The sequence below is a fragment of the Monodon monoceros genome, unplaced genomic scaffold (assembly GCF_005190385.1).
Source record: "Monodon monoceros isolate NGI ecotype Baffin Bay Population unplaced genomic scaffold, NGI_Narwhal_1 Super_Scaffold_12, whole genome shotgun sequence".
NCBI classification, from domain to species: domain Eukaryota; kingdom Metazoa; phylum Chordata; class Mammalia; order Artiodactyla; family Monodontidae; genus Monodon; species Monodon monoceros.
The window spans coordinates 149,640,909-149,658,729 of record NW_021703768.1 but is presented as its reverse complement, the minus strand read 5'-3'; the positions used below and the strand labels follow the sequence as shown (position 1 = coordinate 149,658,729).

The window sequence follows — 17,821 nt, the reverse complement described above, 5'->3', positions numbered from 1 at the left end:
TGTCCTTTTTTCAAAGTCCGATACTGTCCTCTCAGTGTGACGGTTCTGTCGCTAAGACCCAAAACAATTCACCCCAAGAGAGCTGCAGTGTTTACAACACACCTGCTCCTCCAGCAAGGAACTGGACCCATTCCTCCCCGCAGGTGTAATGGTGTCAGTTTCTAAACACAGCAGGAGCCAAACGAGTCACCCTATCCCACTCTTTCCTACTTGTTACAAGAACTGGAAAGCTAAGATGTAGCATAAATATGATTGCATTAAATCACGGAAGTGACAAAAACAATGCGGACAACGCACAGAGATTTCTCAGTGACGGTTTCATCCTATAATATTTTCAGGCCCTGAGGGGAGGCGGCTGACAGATTAATAGATTATTAGATACGATGACCAAAGAAAAATACCTCAGGGCACTAAATTCAGTGCTCTGTGAAGCTACTACTCCAGATTATTTTTTCCTTTCTGATAGTATGTATCGGGACTTACAAACAAATCATTCCAAGTTCACACCATCTCCTCATTATTACCTGGCTAGGGATCCGACTGATGACTACGATGAATGTGTACCTGGGTTATTACCTCTCAAGAGGAGTGGGCAGCATTCAATAAATGAAGATTTATGAGAGCTTTTTCAAATATCTGATATTAGAAATAAAATATTCCCTGAAGTGCCCGATTGCCACTGGCCTTCAAATTCTTTACTCACTATTCATGTGGGAAATAACTTCAGTTTGAAGTCTGAAAACAAACTGAAAGGATTGAGACAAGGATAAATAGAACTGGGGCTTACCTTGAGAAAGGCTTTCTTTTCCAAAGTGTTCATGATAAATGGAGGGATGGCTGGAAGTAAAGATAGATCCACTTAAATCTTCATGTCTATTTTCAGCTCACTTTTTTTTTTGTTCCCCCCAACAATTTCACAAAAGGCTTATATTACTTTTAGGCTATTTTCACACTGGCAGAGTAAAAGCAATTGCAATAATTCTTTAAAATACCTTAGTATTTTTTTTTAAATCCATTGTTTCCATTCTCTAGATTTTTGAAAAATAACACAATGCTCTTTGCCAGCCAGAAAATTTTATGATCTTGAAGAGAACTTTCTATCTAACATTAAATACGCAACAGTACAAACATCAGGAACTTCTCCCTCCTATACCAATGAAACAAATGCAGCCTTCCCGGGGTGTCCATCCCACATAGAGTCCAGTATAAAGATTCCTGCTTTGAGTCACGCAGACCACTTGCTAGCTGGGTGATCCTGGAAAACACTTCTCTGAGCCTCAGTTTTCTGTTTTCCTCATCTATATAATAGGCACAATTGTATCAAACTAGCCAGGATGATTAGATGCAATGATGCCCGTAAAACACTGGATAGTGTTAGTTCATTTATTCATGATTTTTATCAGACTAAACTGTCACATCAATTTCAATATATCAATTACCTTTAGAGATTTCGTGGGGATAGAAAGATTGTGTTCCTTCTCCGGGGACTAAATAATGTTTAAAGTAACCAAGCCACTGGAAACAAATTTGTTGGGCCGGCTGAACTTCAAAGAGGAGCGTCCTTATTTCAAAATGGGAGAGAACAAAACCAAAAGCCCACCCAGGGTAGAAGCCGGAATGGCCACCTTGATTTCGGCAAACTGGAAATCTGGGCTCAGCAGGTGTTCTGGGGCTGCCTCCCCAGCCTCCTCGTAGGTTAGTGACAACGTGCTGGTCCCGGACTCAGGGGACTCCTGGCCTACAGTTCACGACTGTGGTTTCCACCATTCACTCACCCCTACGGTGCACACCGCTGTCTCATGAGGGCACTGAGGTGCTTCTTTGTTAAATCACTTAATGGTGGTTAAATCAGATAACCAATTAGCTGGAGTGCAATTGGCTGGAATGCGCCTCCAAGTTTTCTTTCATGCCCTTTTCTTCAACTTTCCTTTGCCCACTCCTACTTGTCTGCTGATGAGCTTTCCCAGTGACAAAAGGAATTTAAAGACAACAAAAAATAGTAGTGAGAAAACCTGACAGCACTTGATCAAGTATGCTTCTTTTGAGAGTTTAGTTAATAGCCAAGTGCTGTTTGCATCTGATTTAGACAAGGGAAGTAAACATACTCATTTCTCTCTGTAAAATATATATTTATATTTTTCTGCAAAGAGTTATGTACTCCCGGGCCCTCTGGTTTCTGAGTAAGTCTGAGAACCTTCTCGAGAGCCCTGGTCTGAGGGTAGCTGAAGAGGCCTTAGGAGTGGACCAGAGATTCTCAGGGGAACTAAATCACAGTGGAGATTTTCTGCTTTTGGTTATGTTGAGTCCAGGCCCTAGGGACAAAACTGAGTCACATATTAATAGCTCCTATAACTAACCCAACTTGCTTCATGCTCTAAGGGTTTCCCATTGATACGAATAAATCTTCAGTAGAAGTTATTCCTATTCAAGAACTTTTGGAAGTTTCTTTTCAAGATTTACAAAGATCAAATGCTTTCCCTTCAAATTGTCGTCACCTTCACTGTCACTGCCCTGGTCCAACTACCATAATCTCTTGCCTGCAGTAGTCAACAGCTTCCTGAACAGTCTCCAACCACCATTCTTGGTCCCTCTTCAGCCTACTCTCAACGCGGGACCCTGAGTCACTCAGTTAAAACCTAAGCCGGATTATCATTACCACTCCTGTGCTCGAAACCCTCCACGGCCTCCTACCCCTCAGACTAAAAGCCAGGGATCCAAATGCTTGCAGGGCCATCTGCGTTCTGCCCACTGCGGCCTCGTCGACTCCTTTCTACTGTTCCCACACCCTTCTCTCCCCTCCCGTTGCACCTGCCTCCTGTGATGCTTCCATCACACTGGGCACAGCTCCCTGCTCTCCTGCTGTTCCGTCTGCCCGGAATATTCGACCCTGGAACCACTTGGCTCCCTCGCTCCCATCTGTCCAGTCTACTTCTGTAACCAAGCAGGACCGCACGGGGTCTTCCTGGGACAGACCCCTTCCCCATATCCTCTGCTATATCTCCTCTCTGAAGTACCCAGCTAACAGTACCTCATGGATATTTCCTGAGTTTTTCAGATGCTAAAAACCACCACCCAATGGAAGAAATTAACTGTTTGATGATCATGAGCACATAGCCCCCAGGCCTTCTGGTGCCTAAGGATGGATAATGTTAACTGTCCTATTACCTCGCCATCAACCAATCAGAGAACTGTGCATGAGTAGATCACACACCCTGTGTCCCGCCTCCCTCACCTGGCCTTTCAACATGCTTTGCTGAAACCCTTCGGGGGTTTCTGGGGGCATGAGCCACCCATTGTCCTTGCATGGCCCTGCCATAAACCTTTCTCTGCTCCAAACTCCCAACATTTTGGTATCATTTGGCCTCACTATATGTGGGGCACACGGACTTACGTTCGATAGCACTTCCACCCCAAGATCCCCAACCCTCTCCCCCCCACCCCGTTAGCTCTATAACCATCTCACATATTCATATTTTACTTATTTTTGTTAGTTTTCTGCCTCCCCCACCAGAAAGTAAGTTCCACTAAGGGAAGGGATCCTTTGTGGTTATTGCTCACTGGTGCACCAACGCTTGTTTGATTGAAACGTACCGAATAAATGAATGGATGGCAAAGCTCTACTCACCCATGCCGGGGGCTGCCATGAGGATCCTGGAGACAACTACTTGCGTGATGGCTTGTTTGGCTGCGTTTGCCGACTCGCCCAGGCGGTTCCCGTTTTCATCTGTGACAGGAATGCCAACTTTGAGTTCCCTAGAAGGCAAGACAACGGGCAAAGAAGTTCACAGGTGCCTTCGCGGAATGGCTGGAAACAGTACTGAAGCTGTGAAAGCCCAAGTCCCTACTTAATCCAAAAATCCACTCCAGTGTCATTTTTGGCACTATTAAGTCTATTTTTAAAACCACAAACATGCTTAATCCTCGCGCGATAGACACACAAGTAAAATAATGCTAGTAAACTTTGTAAAAAAAAAAAAAGGTGTAGCATTTTGAACAACAATAGGACTCAACAGGTGAATACGCTAACTTAGAGATAAGGCTGATTTCTAAGCTCATGTGCAAATTTGAGCAACTTTCCAAATGAGAGATAGATATAATCACTAAAAAATAAACTAACTATACTGACATAGGAGTCACAAGTACACGGAACTATTGCAATATTTAACTATGGTCACTACTGCTACAATTATAGCTCCTACTGTTACCCTGTTTTTCGTTATCCAATCCAAAATGCTTTTTTCTCGTTTTTTCTTCTCCTTTAATTTTTGCCAGCACTAAAAAATACTTCCAGAGATATAGATTAATATTACTTGAAACCCCAAGAGAAAATCTGGGGGGAAGGGGGGAAGAACCAATTGTATAGAAGAAGCTTTCTAGGCATAGACGTAAGCTTGAGATCTATTTTTTAAACTTTTTATTATACAGAGGCAGAAAGAAAGACTATTCTAAACCCCATACGGCCATCAGCCTGCTTTAATAATCAGCAACTCAGAGCTGACCTTGTTTCATCAATGGACCCATCCTCACCCCCAAAACCAGATTATTTGGAAGCAGATCCCAGATCTCATAAAACTTCATCTGTAAATATTAAAATAAAACAAATTTATTTAAGTTTCAACAAAGCAGATTATTATAAGACCCTACTGTCAAGCACAGGTCCTCTCTAAGAGGGCATATTAACCTTACCTTTGCCTCATTAATGGAATATTAATGCAATTGGCAGCAGCTACCGCAGCGAAGGGAACAAAGCGTCCTATGAGCGGAGAGACATGCTGCAGAAAAGATAATTCCAAAAGCAAGATCTTATTTTTCCTGTAGTACTGAATGCAAGTACTTATTTCTTCTTGAAAACCTCTACAAATGCAGAGTCCTATTTGTATAGAAACTTGGGTCAAGAGTACGTTCAAAACCTGGTTTCCTAGAGGTACTTTTCTATTTCCAGCCTGGGCACACTGGGACAAGGCAGACTTCCAAGATATTTTGATGGCTTTATGTGGCTGATGGAGCAGGGGCTTTGGAGTCCCACAGTCTTGGGTTCAGATGCTGACTCCTCTACCTCTTCAGGGCAGTGCCTGGAGGTACCCAGCCCGGCACCCAGCCTCTGGTGGGCTGTGTGGATGGGTGAGCATTTAGCATTGAATACACAGTGCCAGGTACAGACCAGGGTCTTGGCAGATGTTATTAGTGACACTCCTTCCCAAACGTATTGAAAGATACACTTTAAGAAAGCAGTCGAAGATAATGACTATAATAAGAGAGTCATGGGACTTGAACTATTTTTGAGAAATTAACAGAGAGACTTAGAGCCAGGCAGGTGAGAACAAATTAAGAAGCTTTACTGCTATGGAAATAAAAATCTGAGTACCTTGGTTAATGCATTGAGTCCTAGAGCTGTTGCTACAGCACCTGTTGTTGCAGAAACATAAGCTGTTCCCAATTCACTGAAAAGAAGGAAAATGGTACATAAACAACAAGTGTATGTCAGAAAACTCAAGCCCAACATTTTTGGAAGAAATCAAGATTAAGAATACAGATTCCATAAAACATGACACAAATGAACTTATCAAAGAAACAGAAACAGGCTCACAGACATAGAGAACAGACTTGTGGTTGCCAAGAGGGAGCGGGGTAGGGGGGGGATGGATTGGGAGTTTGGGAATGGCAGATGCAAACTATTATATATAGAATGGATAAACAACAAGGTCCTACTGTATAGCACAGGGAACTATACTCAACATCCTGTGATAAGCCATAATGGAAAAGAATATGAAAAAGAATGTATATATGTGTAACCGAATCACTTTGCTGTACAGCAGAAATTAACACAACATTGTAAATCAACTATATTTCAATAAAATAAATTTTAAAAAGGAGATCCCACAAAACAACATTTGTCATCACTCTACAAGTAGAGATATTCAGAGAAAAAGCAAGCAGACCCATACAAAAATGGCATTCTTCACATAGAACCTAACTACCACGCCAAACGAGTAGACATAGAGAATATGCATGCGTGGTGGTGGGGGGAAGGAAGCAGGGACTGTGCAGGAAGCTACAAATGTGGGAAAATGCATATTAGCTTAAATGTTTGTAGCATATTTGCTTAAATAAAAAAATACTTCTCAAAATATCACTATACATACTGAAAGTAAAAATGCAGTGCCGCCATTCTAAAAATGACATCTTATGGTATAAAAATACTAAAAGCCTCATCCTCAAAATACAATTAAGCCCAAGCAGTTCTCTCTTATTTTAAAATAAATTTTAATTCAATGATTGGATGAAATGAAGGTGTGACCAGCACTGCTGGGTTGCAGATTTCAATATTCTTTGTTGCCTAGGATGATAATAGAAGACTACAGATGGTCAAAAGCAATTTGAGAGTTAAAACAAAAAAGAAAATGCTTTCAAGTGTTACTAAGTTAGGCTCAAAGTTTTGGTTAACTAATCATTTTAGTCTATCTGAACATCTTTTCACAGGAGGCAAAATTTTAAATCCATTCACTTTCTTTTGGGTTCCGGAGGCGTCCTATTTTAAAGACAAATCAGATACAAAATTCCCCTGGATTTCTGCAGAGATCACACTGTTGATTCTGCTACTTTTGATGTTGGTATCTGTCTACACCCACAGGGTGGATGGGGGTACAGTGTGTCATGTCACACAGGCCAGCCCTGAGCTGCCTGCTGTGTGTTCTGTGGGGGCGAGGCGGGGATGCGCCCTAGGGTGTGGGAGCCATGTCCTCCTACCAGAGCCACTAACGGCATGGATGATGTCTGGAAAGGCAGCCTGCAAAAAACCGTTACCTACATAGAAAGGGAGGAAAAGAAACACTACTGAAAAAAATGCTCCCTAGGATTCCAAACCATATAAACAATTTGTACGAATATACTTTTTTAACCAGGAGAGCATCACCAGTGAATCAAATGAACCCCAGAGAAGTGCAGAGGACAGTTAAATCTTCCAGTCTTACTTTACAGTGAGGGGAGCATCTCCACTTCTGTTGGTGTAATTGACCACGGCATTGAAGGACTGGTTGATCCACTGCCAGAACAGCACTGCCGGTGTGGTCCTGAAACAGAACAATCCATCACATACCCACCAGTGCTTGTGAACCAGCCGCCATGCAGAATGGACAACGTGAGCACCAGTAACCAGAGAGGAGATGGACTGGAGAAGGGAGAACGCTGGGTCCAGGACTGTGTGTTCTGGGTCAAAGGCCGAGGACCGGTGTGGCTAGGCAGATTTTTATCTTGTCTGATTCTCAGTTTCCTCATTCGTTAGATATGGATAGCAACAAACTCAGAGGGTTAGGGTGAGGATGGAGCTAACTTATTTAAATTTTATCTTAAATTTGTAAGGGAGCCCAGCAAAGAGTGGGCACTCAATTAATGTGATTAATGTCAGGTCCCTTCTCTTAGGGAAAAAAGCCATTTGTAGGCTATTTCTGGTCCCTCCTCACTACATGTCTACACCTATACCTATACTTATACCTATATCATATGAATGGATTAAACAGAATCTGCTTAGAGGATCTTTTTATTTTCTTTCTCATTTTCTTTTGGGTCTAAGATTTAGGGAGAAATTCAACCTCCTTTTGGGCAACAAGGAGAGTTCTACTCAACAGAGGGAAAAGGTAAAACAACCCCCTAGAGTTGCAACATTTATACAAAATGAAACGCCACATGAAATGACATTTATTTCGATAAAACCACTCACATAAAAAAATGTACTTTAAGCTTCTGGAATATAAAGCAAACAAACTGTCGTTACATTGCCAGAACTCACCTATAGAATGTCATCATACAACCTGTGATGGTCATGTTCATTGGAACCTGAGCTGACATCCTTCCTATCAAAATCATCTTTTCACCAGTGTCGGGATGAAAAGCTGAATCATAGATGTACTTTGCTCTCCATAACTCATTTTCTGTGAGACCCGGAGGAACAATTCCTTGCCTAGGAAAACAGCAACAAATAACATGGCAATTGTTCATTCCAAATATCTCACCAATGCTCTAGAGACATGTAGCTAGAATGTTCTGGAGTTTATGTTTACCTAGAACATCTGTGTCTGGATGGAGTGACAAATCTAACTATTACAGAGTCAGGGAAATTCTAATAACACAAAAGACAATAAACACTTAAAATGAGCATGTCAAACCCATAAACCTCAAATTGCCTATAATTTGGAAAAACAAAAGCATCTTGTATAATAGGGAAGTATTCAACTTTGAAATATTCTTTGTTTTAAATGACATTTAAAAATGTACTTTGAACTCTGTAAATGCTATTTTTAACTCATTAGACAAAAGTTGTAGCAATCAAGAATGTGAATTCATTTTTAAACCTATAGTTTGAAAACCTAGACAAGAAAGGCTCACTATTTTTCCTCTTTATCAAAGAAACACATATTCATTGCAAAAAATTTAGAAAATACAGGAATTTATTAACACAATGAAAATCATTCAAGCCTCTCCCAACTTAGCACCACCGGCAGTGCTTCGGTAAATGCCCTTTCAGGCTTTTATTGGATCTATTATACATGATATTTTTATTTAAAGGCATTGTATCAAGTCACCTTTTTTATTCAATAATATTTTGTAAACATTTCTCTATATCTTTAGATATTCTTCTATATCATCTGTACTGGGTTGAATAGTGTCCCCCCTAAAATTCTTGTCCACCTGGAACCTCAAAATGTGACCTTATTTATAAACAGGGTCTTTGCAGATGTAATTGCATATTTAAGATGAGGTCATGCTGGATTGGCGGGGGCGGGAGGGAGCAAATCAAATGATTGATGCCTTTATACGACCAAGTGCAGCCACGCAAAGAAGGACATGTGATGACAGAGGCAGAGATTTGAGTGACGTAGTCACAAGCCTAGGGCCACCAGAAGCTGGAAGAGGAAAGGAGGGATTCTGCCCTAGAGCCATCAGAGGGAGAAGGGCCCTGCCAACACCTTGATTTCAGACTTCTAGAGTCTGGAACTGTGAGAGAATAAATTTCCCCTGTTGTATTAAGCCACTCAGTTTGTGGTAACGTGCTATGGCAGCCTTAGAAATTATACCAATCCCCTACTGTTGGACACTTTAATTGCTTTTAACCTTTTCCACTGGTAAGGGATAAGGAAGTAAATATCCTTATAAATAAAGCTTTTCCCCCATCCAAGATTATTTAGAAAGAAATGAGTACATTTGCTGAGACAAAAGCTATGTAAAATATTAAAACCGTAAATATATCTTTTATCCTTTTTCTCTACTTGAGTATGTCTTTTTTTTTTTTTTTTTATCCTCAGCAGCAGTAGCATCATTATTATTTAGGTAACCTGTTGTATCCTTTATACAATGTGGATAATTTTGTTTAGTTATGTTATCTGCCACCCTGAAAATTTTTATAATTATGCAGTCAGGTAGGAACAAATGAAGTTTCTGCCTAGAAAGGCGTGACCCACTTCAAGATTATAGGTATGTTCACCTATATACTTCTTTGCATTTTCCTAATAGTTTTTTTTTTTTGGTCACAGTTTTAATCTATTTGAAATTTATCTTAAGATATGAATATGTGAAATTGCTTAATTTTAGATTCCAGTTGGCTGGTCTGCCCTTCCAAGACCAAGATTTCAATGCTATATTTACCGTCATGAACTTTTGTGAATGTTAGGCTTGATTTCTGGACTTTGGACAGTGTGCCCATCATCTACACCTCGTGCTGCCAAACCCACCATTTTAACTGAGGGTCCCTTTGAATATCTGGTAGAGCAATGGTCCTTCACTCCACTACTCCTCGTCTGCTTTCTCAAAAGTGCCTTACTTACACCCAGTAATTTGTTCTTCCAGGTAACTCTCACAGTTATTTTGTTAACGTTATAGGGGATCGCAATTGTATTTTGACCAAAACTATATTAGGCTGAAGAGAACTGCTATCTCTACAGCAATAAGACTTTCTTTCCAGGCCTACCACATATTTCTCCAGTTACTCAAAGGCATCTTTTAATGTCGCCCAGTGGTCTGTACTTGCCTCCTACTTCTGGGTAAGTTAATTCCCAGGTATTTTATTTATTTATATATATTAAAAAAATATATATATATATATTGTTCTTAGGAATGAAATTGAATAGACTGTCCAATAGAAAACAAACCTACGGTTACCAAAGGGGAAAGCATCTTTTTGTGTTCTATGTCCCCATAACATTAAAAGAAATTAAATCTCTTTATTAAGGTGTCATTTAAATATTATAAAAGTCATTCATTTAAGTATACAATTTGATGAGTTTTGAAAAATGTACACGGTGGTGTAACCACCTTCAGAATCATGGTATAGAATATATTCATCTCCCCCAAAATTCCCTCAGGTCCCTTAGGAGTCATTCCCCCACTTCCTGGCAACCACAGATCTGCTTTCTGCCACTACAGTATTGCCTCTTTCAGAATTTCACATGAATGGAATCATACGAGTGAGTAGTAGTATGTGTCTGGCTTCTTCAACTTTGCATAGTGCTTTCAGATGCATCTTTGTTGTATCAGTGACCGGTTAATTGCTGAGTGGTACTCCATTCAATGACTGAACCACAGGTATTTATCAACTCTCTTTTTAGCCATTCTAGTAGGTATAAAATGGTATCTCATTGTGGTTTTTGTTTTGTTTTTCATTTTTAGACTTTCCCATGTGTACTCTTTTCTGCCAGTTTTGTTGAGATATAGTTGACATACAGCACTAGGTTGAACGCATCCAGCATAATGACTTGACTTACATACATCATGAAATGATCAGCACAATAGTTTAGTGAACATTCATCATCTCATACAGATACAAAATTAAAGACAGAGAAAAAAATATTTGTCCTGCTGATGAGAACTCAGACTTTACTCTCGTTAACAACTTTCATATATAACGTACTGCAGTGTTAATTCTATTTACCATGTTGTACATCACATCCCAAGTACTTATTTATTTTATAACTGGAAGTTTATACCTTCTGACTGCCGTCAGCCAATTCCCCCTGTCCCAACCCCCGCCTCTGGTAACCACAAATCTGATCTCTTTTTCTATGTGTTTGTCTGTCAGCTTGTTTGTTTTTGAAGTATAATTGACCTACAACACTATGTTAGTTCCTGGTACACAACATAGTGATTCGGTACTTCTGTACATTTCAAAATGATCACCATGATAAGCCTAGTTACCATCTGTCATCTTACAAAGATATTAAAAGTATAGTTATTGACATATCCCCACACTGTACTGTACCTCATGTATACCTGTGACTCATTTATTTTGTAATTGGGAGTTTGAACCTCTTAATCTCCCTCACCAATTTCTCTCCTCCCCCCAACCCCCTTTCCTATGGCAACCACCTGTTTGTTCTCCGTATCTATGAGTGTGATTTTGTTTTATGTTCATTTGTTTTAGTTTTTAGATTCTACATGTAAGTAAAATCATACAGTATTTGTCTTTCGCTGTCTGACTTATTTTCACTTAGCATAATACATGCAAGTCCATCTGTGTTGTTGGAAATGACAAGATTTCATTCCTTTTTATGGCTGAGTAATAGATGTTTTACATATCTATATATACCACATCTTCTTATCCATTCATCTGTTGATTGGCACTTACGTTGCTTCTATATCTCGGCTATTGTAAATAATGCTGTAATAAACACAGGGGTACATATATCTTTTTCTAATTAGTGTTTTTGTTTTCTTTGAATAAATACCCAGGAATGGAATTGCTGGATCGTATGGTAGTTCTATTTTTAATTTTTAAAGAAACCTCCATACTATTTTCCATAGGTGGCTGCACCAACTTACATTCCCAGTAAAAGGGCAGAAGGGCTCCCTTTTCTCCACATCCTCGCCAACAGTTGTTATTTGTTGTCTTTTTGATTCTGACAGGTGCGAGGTGATATTTCATTGTGGTTTTCATTTGCATTTCCCTAGCAACTAACGATGCTCAGCATCTTTCCATATGCTTACTCGATATTTCTATATTTTTTTTGGTTTAGTGTCATCAGCCTATTCAAATCTTTTGACCATTTAAACAAATTGGGTTGGAATGAAGAGAATTCTTTATCTCTTCTGGACATAAGTCCTTTATGAGCTATACGTTTTGCAAATATTTTCTTCCAGTCTGTGAATTGCATTTTTGTTTTCTAAACAGTGTCTTACGAAGTGGAGAGACATATCTTTTCCCTTATTGTTCATGCTTATGTCTTATCTAAGAAACCTTTGCCTATCCCAAAGTCATACAGATTTTATCTTGTTTTCTTCTAGAAGTTTTACAGTGTTAGCTTGTACATTTAGGTATATCATCCATTTCAAGTTACGTTTATGATTTTGTTTAAAGATTAATAGTCTTTTTTTATGTGGAAATCCATTTTTTCCAGAACCACTCCCTGAACAGAATATTCTTTCTCTATTGAATTATCCAGACATCTTTATTTAAAAATCAATTGACTATATATGTTTGAGTCTATTTCAGGATCCTCTATACTGTTCCACTGATCTATATATCTATACTATTTTGATTACTTGAGCTTTACAGTAAGTCTTGAAATCAGGCATTTAATATTTTTGTTGCTACTGAAAATATGAGTTTTAAAATTTCAACTTCCAGTTGTTAATTGTTACGATACAGAAACCCAATTGATTTTTGTATATTGATCTTATATCTTGTGACTTTGCTAAACACACTCTATTTGCATTTTTGGTAGATTCTTTCTATATGATGATCATGTTTTCTGTGAATGAAGAGAGTTTTAGTTCCTTTCCTATCTGTACGTCTTTTATTTTTGTTGCTCTTTTTTTCTTATTGGACTAGCTATGCTAGTCCAATGCTGAATAAATGTAGTGAAAGCTGAACTCCCTGCCTTGTTCCTGATCTCAGGGGGAAAGTTTTCATTCTTTCATCATTAAGTTTGGTGTTAGTTATAGGCCTTTTTTAGATGTACTTTATTCCTTCTATTCCTAGTTTGCTGAGAGTTTTATCATGAAGGGATGTTGGATTTTGTCTGCTTTTTCTGCACTTATTGAGAAGACTGTATGTTTTTCTGTCATAGTCTACTGATACAGTGATTTCCAAATGTTAAAATGAACTTGCAATCTTGTGATGAACCATATTTGGGTTCTGCTTATTTTGGGTATTATCCCTTTTAAAGATGGCTAGATTTAAGTTGTAAATTTTGTTGAGGATTTTTTGTGTCTATGTTTATGAGGGATATTGGTCTGTAATTTTTGTCTTGTAATCCCTTTGGTTTTGCTATCAGTGGTCTCATAAAATGGATGAAGAAGGGCTTCCCTGGTGGCCGAGAGTCCGCCTGCCGATGCAGGGGACACAGGTTCGTGCCCTGGTCCGGGAAGATCCCACATGCCGCGGAGCAGCTGGGCCCGTGAGCCATGGCCGCTGAGCCTGCACGTCCGGAGCCTGTGCTCTGCAGCGGGAGAGGCCACAACAGTGAGAGGCCCGCGTACCGCAAAAAAAAAAAAAAAAAAAAAAAAAAAGGATGAAGAAGTCTTTCCCCCTCTTCTATTTTCTGAGAGAGTTTGTGATGGAATTGATATAGTTTCTTTCTGTGAAGAAATAATTTCTTTCACCTGTGATGCTAATTGGCCTTGGAGATTTTTGTGGGAAAGTTTTATTTTTATTTATTTATTCTGCCATCTTGCTCTTTGTTTTCCGTTTGTCTCATCTCTTCCTTGTTCCTTTTTTTTCTCTTTCCTTGCCTTATTTTGGATTGAGTCAAGTTTGGTAATTTATATATTCATAGGAGGCTAGACATTTCACTAATATTTCTAAAATTTTTAGCAAAGAGCTACATAGTAGGCTTCATTTTTTAAAAAAATTATTTATTTAACTTATTTTTGGCTACGTTGAGTCTTCGTTGCTGCGCACGGGCCTTCTCTAGTTGTGGCGAGCGGGGGCTACTCTTCGTTGCGGTACATGGGCTTCTTATTGCGGTGGCTTCTCTTGTTGCAGAGCACGGGCTCTAGGCGCACGGGTTTCAGCAGTTGTGGCTTGCGGGCTCTAGAGCGCAGGCTCAGTAGCTGTGGCACACAGGCTTACCTGCTCTGCTGCATGTGGGATCTTCCCCGACCAGGGATCGAACCCATGTCCCTTGCACTGGCAGGAGGATTCTTAACCACTGCACCACCAGGGAATCCCCTTCATTTTTATATTTCTATTTCTCACAGGCAACTTTCTTATCTTCTTGTTACATACTTTGAGTTTTATTTATTTATTTTATATTGATTAGACGTGCCAGGGGCTTATCTTTCTCTGGGCTTACCAGAGAACCAGTTTTTCATGTATTTTTCAATTCTGTTAATTTCTGGCCTTGAAAAAATGACCTTCTCTCTGTTTTCTTTGAAAAACAGTCTATATAGTGGTTAACAGCATGAACTCTGGAGTCAGACTGTTTGAGTTTCTATGCTGGCTCTGCCACTTAACAGTGGCAGGACTTTGACTTTTCTGCCTTAGTTCTTTCATCTGAAAAATGGGCATAACGAGAGCACCTACCTTCAAGGGCTGTTGAGGCTTAAATGAATGCACATGAAGTGCTTCAGGCAGTATCATTACACAGCATGTGCTATTGCTATTTTCCTTTTCTTATTTTGTGCTGTTCTTTAATTTCTTAACCTGAAGTCTCAGTTCACTTGTTGTAAGCCTTTAACATTTAATCAGAGAGACATGTAAAACTATAAACTTCCACTCAGAGTAGAATTTTGGCACAATCCCTTAAGTTTTCATATTAATTTTCTCATTATTTTTACTTTGTAATTTTACTTTTGGTTTTTCTTTTTGTACAGTTAAAGTACTGAACAATTCTGACGTGATTAATCAAGTTCTGTCTGTATTTCTAACAGTCTTTTCTTTGTATATTTTGATGTAACATTAACTAGTTCATGAATACCGAACATGGTCATTTTATAAATATCAAATTTTTCTGATCTATTCGCCCTGAACTGAATTTTGTCCGATTTTCATACAGCTTCCTTTTTATTTGCAGTTACCTTCGTCCTGCTTTGTAATGTTAGCCATTTTTATTACCACCCTTTGGATTCATACTAAAATAGCACGTTGGTATCCCATGAGGACTATAGATTACTGGTATTCATATTCCTTGAAGGTACACTGTACGTGATACTTCCTTGACTCCAACTAACCCTTTGAGCTATTCTCCTCTGAGAGTTCACAGCTAATTTGTCTCTTGGTGGGTAGGGGGAGAACTCTGGGGTATTTCTTATCCATTAATTCACCAATTGGTTTTACTGATGAATATACAGATAAAGATATAGATATATAATGAATATAAAAGCAGACATGATAAAAGCAGCATTTCCCCTAATCCCCAGTGGAGCAATTTATGACACAGACTCTAAGGGTTTTATATTCCTTAAAAGGTGAAGAGAAAAGAAGGTGAGGTGCTCAACGATTCTTGGAGGAAGTCATTGTATTTTTCCATGCACAATGACCTCACACAGAGATTAGTCATGTAGCTAGCAACCCTCATGCATTCCAATTGGGATGCCATGTCACTGTTGAGCTTTTTAAGTGTTTTTACACAATTTTAAAGTCTCTGATTTTAATAGAGGGTTTTAATCCCTTTTACACATACTGTTATTACTAAGCTGTCTGGCCTCCTCCGTCTTGTTTTATGTTATTTTAAAAGCTTCTATGACAGTTTTTTGGTTTTACCTTTAGTTATACTTATTACGCTGTTTGTTTTTATGCCTTTGGGGTTTTAGAAGATATATCCTAAGATTTAACTTGACTAGTGGTTACCATTAAGATTCTCAAAACCGGGCTTCCCTGGTGGTGCAGTGGTTGAGAGTCTGCCTGCCGATGCAGGGGACACAGGTTCGTGTCCCGGTCCGGGAAGATCCCACATGCCGCGGAACGGCTAGGCCCGTGAGCCATGGCCGCTGAGCCTGCGCTCCGCAGCGGGAGAGGACACAACAGTGAGAGGCCCGCGTACAGCAAAAAAAAAAAAAAAAAAAAAAAGATTCTCAAAACCATTCTACGATACATTTCTCGAACATGGTAAAGAGCCAAACCGTACATACTTTTGAGTCCACCTCCTACTTAAGATAAATATTTGGTATACTTTTAATTCCTCCTCTTCCTTTTTTTTTATTAAAAAAATTTTTTTTGATACTACAATCTAGGGCTTTAGATTCAGATAGCTATTACTATTTTTTACAAAACACTTAAAATTTCTTTTTGCCTATACATTGCTTTATAACTAGAAATGCAACAACTATTTCTATTTTAACAGTTTCAACATTCGTCACTAGTCTGTATTACAGCTTTCTTTTTTTTTTTCCGTAATACAATATATAACATAAAGTTTACCATCTCAACCATTTTTAACTGTACAGTTTTGTGGTACTAAGCACATTCATGTTATTGTCCAACTACTGCCACCATCCATCTATCTCCAGAATGTTTTCATCGTCCCCAACTGAGACTGTATTCATTAAACAATAACTCCTGATTCCCCGGCCCCCTAGGCCCTGGCAACCACCATTCTATTTTCCGTCTCTACGAATTTGGCTACTCCAGGCACATTATATAAGTAGTATTGTACAATAATTTGTCCTCTTCTGATTGGCTTATTTCACTTAGCATAATGTCTTCAAGGTTAATCCATGTTGTAGCACGTGTTAGGATTTCCTTCATTTTTAAGGCTGAATAGTATTCTATTGTGTGAATATACGACGTTTTATTTTTCCATTCATCCATCCATGGACACTTGGGTTGCTTCCGTCTTTGTCTATTATGAGTAATGCCACTTTGAACACGGGTGTGCAAATATCTGTTCAAAACCCTGCTCCCAATTCTTTTGGGTATATACTCAGAAGTAGAATGGCTCGATCATATGGTAATTCTATTTTGAATTGTTTGAGGAATCACAATATACTATGGATTTCCTATTTCTGAACTCAATTTTGCTTCATCTCCTGACCTCTCAAGAAGGATTTATGAGGAGTTTGTTTTTGATGTCGTTATGTATTTTTCTGTTGCCTCTGTAAACAGAGACACTCTGGTATAAAATTCCTGGGTTACATGCTTCCTCCTAGAAACTCGGCACACGTTCCTTTACTGTCCTCTGGCACTCAGTGCATAGATAAGAAGATTGAGACTTCTCTGTCATTTGTTCTTTTTTAATAACTTTTTTCCCCTGTTTGAATGCTTATGAAATTTTTAAAAGTTGCTTTGTAGAAAAAAGAAAAAAAAATCTCCATATGTGGGTCTCTTTGCCTGAAACAGGGTGAGCCTAATTTGTGGATGTCTGTCCTCACTACAGGACAATTCTTTTACCTACTTACTATGACATCTTTTGCATTTTTCTAGTTTCTCCTTGAGAAGCATCAATACATTATATCTTCACTCTCCATCCTCTAGTCCCCTGAAATATAATCCTTTTCACACTCTCACCTTTTCATCTATATCAGGAGTTGAAAAACCACAGCCCACGCCTATTTCTGAATAGCTGGTGCGCTAAGAATGGTTTTTCCATCTTTAATGGATGGTGAACAAGCAAAACAACACAGAATGAGACTGTAGGGCCTGCACAGCTGAAAATATTTATCATCTGGCCCTTTGCAGAAAAAGTGTGCCGACCTCAGATCTTCATCCTTGGAGAGTGACTCAGGTTTATCCCCAGCATCTCTGTTTCCACTTTTTTCTCGGTACCATTGATGTCATTACTTCTCCACCACTGCCTCCAGTGAAGATTTTAATTTTGCTCTTACAAGTTTAGGGGCTTTGCAATCTCTTTTATGGCTTCTTTTCAACTCCTCTAGCTGTCTTTACATCTCCACC

General features: G+C 39.1%; 1 protein-coding gene across 2 annotated transcripts in view; it reads right to left on the bottom strand.

Annotated features, from left to right (window-relative positions):
* Positions 1-17,821, bottom strand: part of SFXN1 (sideroflexin 1) — a 48,263-nt gene that overhangs the window by 12,783 nt on the left and 17,659 nt on the right. For both annotated transcript variants that reach the window (XM_029217219.1, XM_029217220.1), the window contains 6 exons: positions 7,787-7,957; positions 6,972-7,070; positions 5,366-5,441; positions 4,687-4,772; positions 3,626-3,753; positions 788-837 (listed from right to left, as the gene is read on the bottom strand). In XM_029217219.1, coding sequence (XP_029073052.1) covers positions 788-837; positions 3,626-3,753; positions 4,687-4,772; positions 5,366-5,441; positions 6,972-7,070; positions 7,787-7,957 — 610 coding nt within the window. The remainder of the gene's footprint in view (positions 1-787; positions 838-3,625; positions 3,754-4,686; positions 4,773-5,365; positions 5,442-6,971; positions 7,071-7,786; positions 7,958-17,821) is intronic.